Source organism: Perkinsus marinus (assembly GCF_000006405.1).
Source record: "Perkinsus marinus ATCC 50983 genomic scaffold scf_1104296939094, whole genome shotgun sequence".
In the NCBI taxonomy this organism is placed as follows: Eukaryota; Perkinsozoa; order Perkinsida; family Perkinsidae; genus Perkinsus; species Perkinsus marinus.
In genome coordinates this window covers 1-910 of record NW_003213262.1, presented here as the reverse complement: position 1 = coordinate 910, position 910 = coordinate 1, and the positions used below count along the sequence as shown (strand labels likewise).

Sequence of the window (910 nt, the reverse complement as noted above, 5' to 3'; positions counted from 1 at the left end):
TCAAGGCGCTTCTTCTCCTCCTCGGCCAACCTAGCCTCGCGCTCCTCTCTCTCGCGAGCGGCACGCTTCTCCTTCTGCTCGGCAACCCAGGCAGTATAAGCGCTGATCTTGGCAGAGCGCTCATCACGGAGCTCCTTGATCTGGCCGTATTTGGCCCTGATCTCCTTGTTCAACTTCTCACGGGCTTCAAAAATGTCAGACATGCCCTCCATAGCCTTGCGACGACCATCCATGAGCTTGGAATACTGCTCATGCAGCTTACGCCTCTCATCACGGGCCTTGTTGAGGTTACTGAAGATGTGTGATAAGAGTAGAAACGACTCTACAAGGGAGACTCACGTCTTGATGTCCTCCAAGTTAGCCTTGAGAGGTCCAACGTTGGTGGTATCGTACTCGCCGGAGGCAGCCTTCATGGCGTCAAACTTCTTGAGCTGAGGCTTCGTCTGCTTCAGCTCGGAAATTTGCTTCATCCTGATGATCATGAAGTTGTGAGATCAGTTCAATCCAAAGAGAAGTCGAACTTACAGTTCCTTCTCCTTCTTGAGGTCCAAGGATTCAGTATGCATCCTGTACTCGATCTCAGCGATCTTGTCATCGATTTGGTCCTCAGTAGAGAAGCCCAACTTCTTCTGCATGCTACTCAATTCAGCACGCAGTTGACGTCCCTAACAAGAGTGTAATGATGAGCGAACGCAGAGTAGCGACGAGTCGTGGTTACCTCAGTCTGTTTGGAATGGATACCATCCTGAGTCTTGCTCCTCTTAGTCTCCAAGTCGGACACGAGCTTCTGCTGCTCGTCCATCTGCTGTTTCAGCAGATCGCGCTTGCGGAGAAACTCATCTTTACCCTCGGACTTGCCGTGGATCTTCTCGTTGAGATCGTGAACCTAAACCGCCATAACAAACCGCCA

The 910-nt window shown here is 51.2% G+C and overlaps 2 protein-coding genes across 2 annotated transcripts; both read right to left on the bottom strand.

Annotated features, from left to right (window-relative positions):
• Positions 1-127: 127 nt before the first annotated feature.
• On the bottom strand, positions 128-291 carry Pmar_PMAR017584 (hypothetical protein; the record flags this gene model as incomplete). Its single annotated transcript, XM_002782542.1, has 1 exon — positions 128-291. A coding segment is annotated over one exon (164 nt), but the record flags the coding sequence as incomplete, so codon positions are not given.
• Positions 292-339: 48 nt separating this feature from the next.
• On the bottom strand, positions 340-802 carry Pmar_PMAR017583 (conserved hypothetical protein; the record flags this gene model as incomplete). Its single annotated transcript, XM_002782541.1, has 3 exons — positions 340-471; positions 526-665; positions 719-802. Coding segments are annotated over 3 exons (356 nt in total), but the record flags the coding sequence as incomplete, so codon positions are not given.
• Between the last annotated feature and the right edge of the window lie 108 nt (positions 803-910).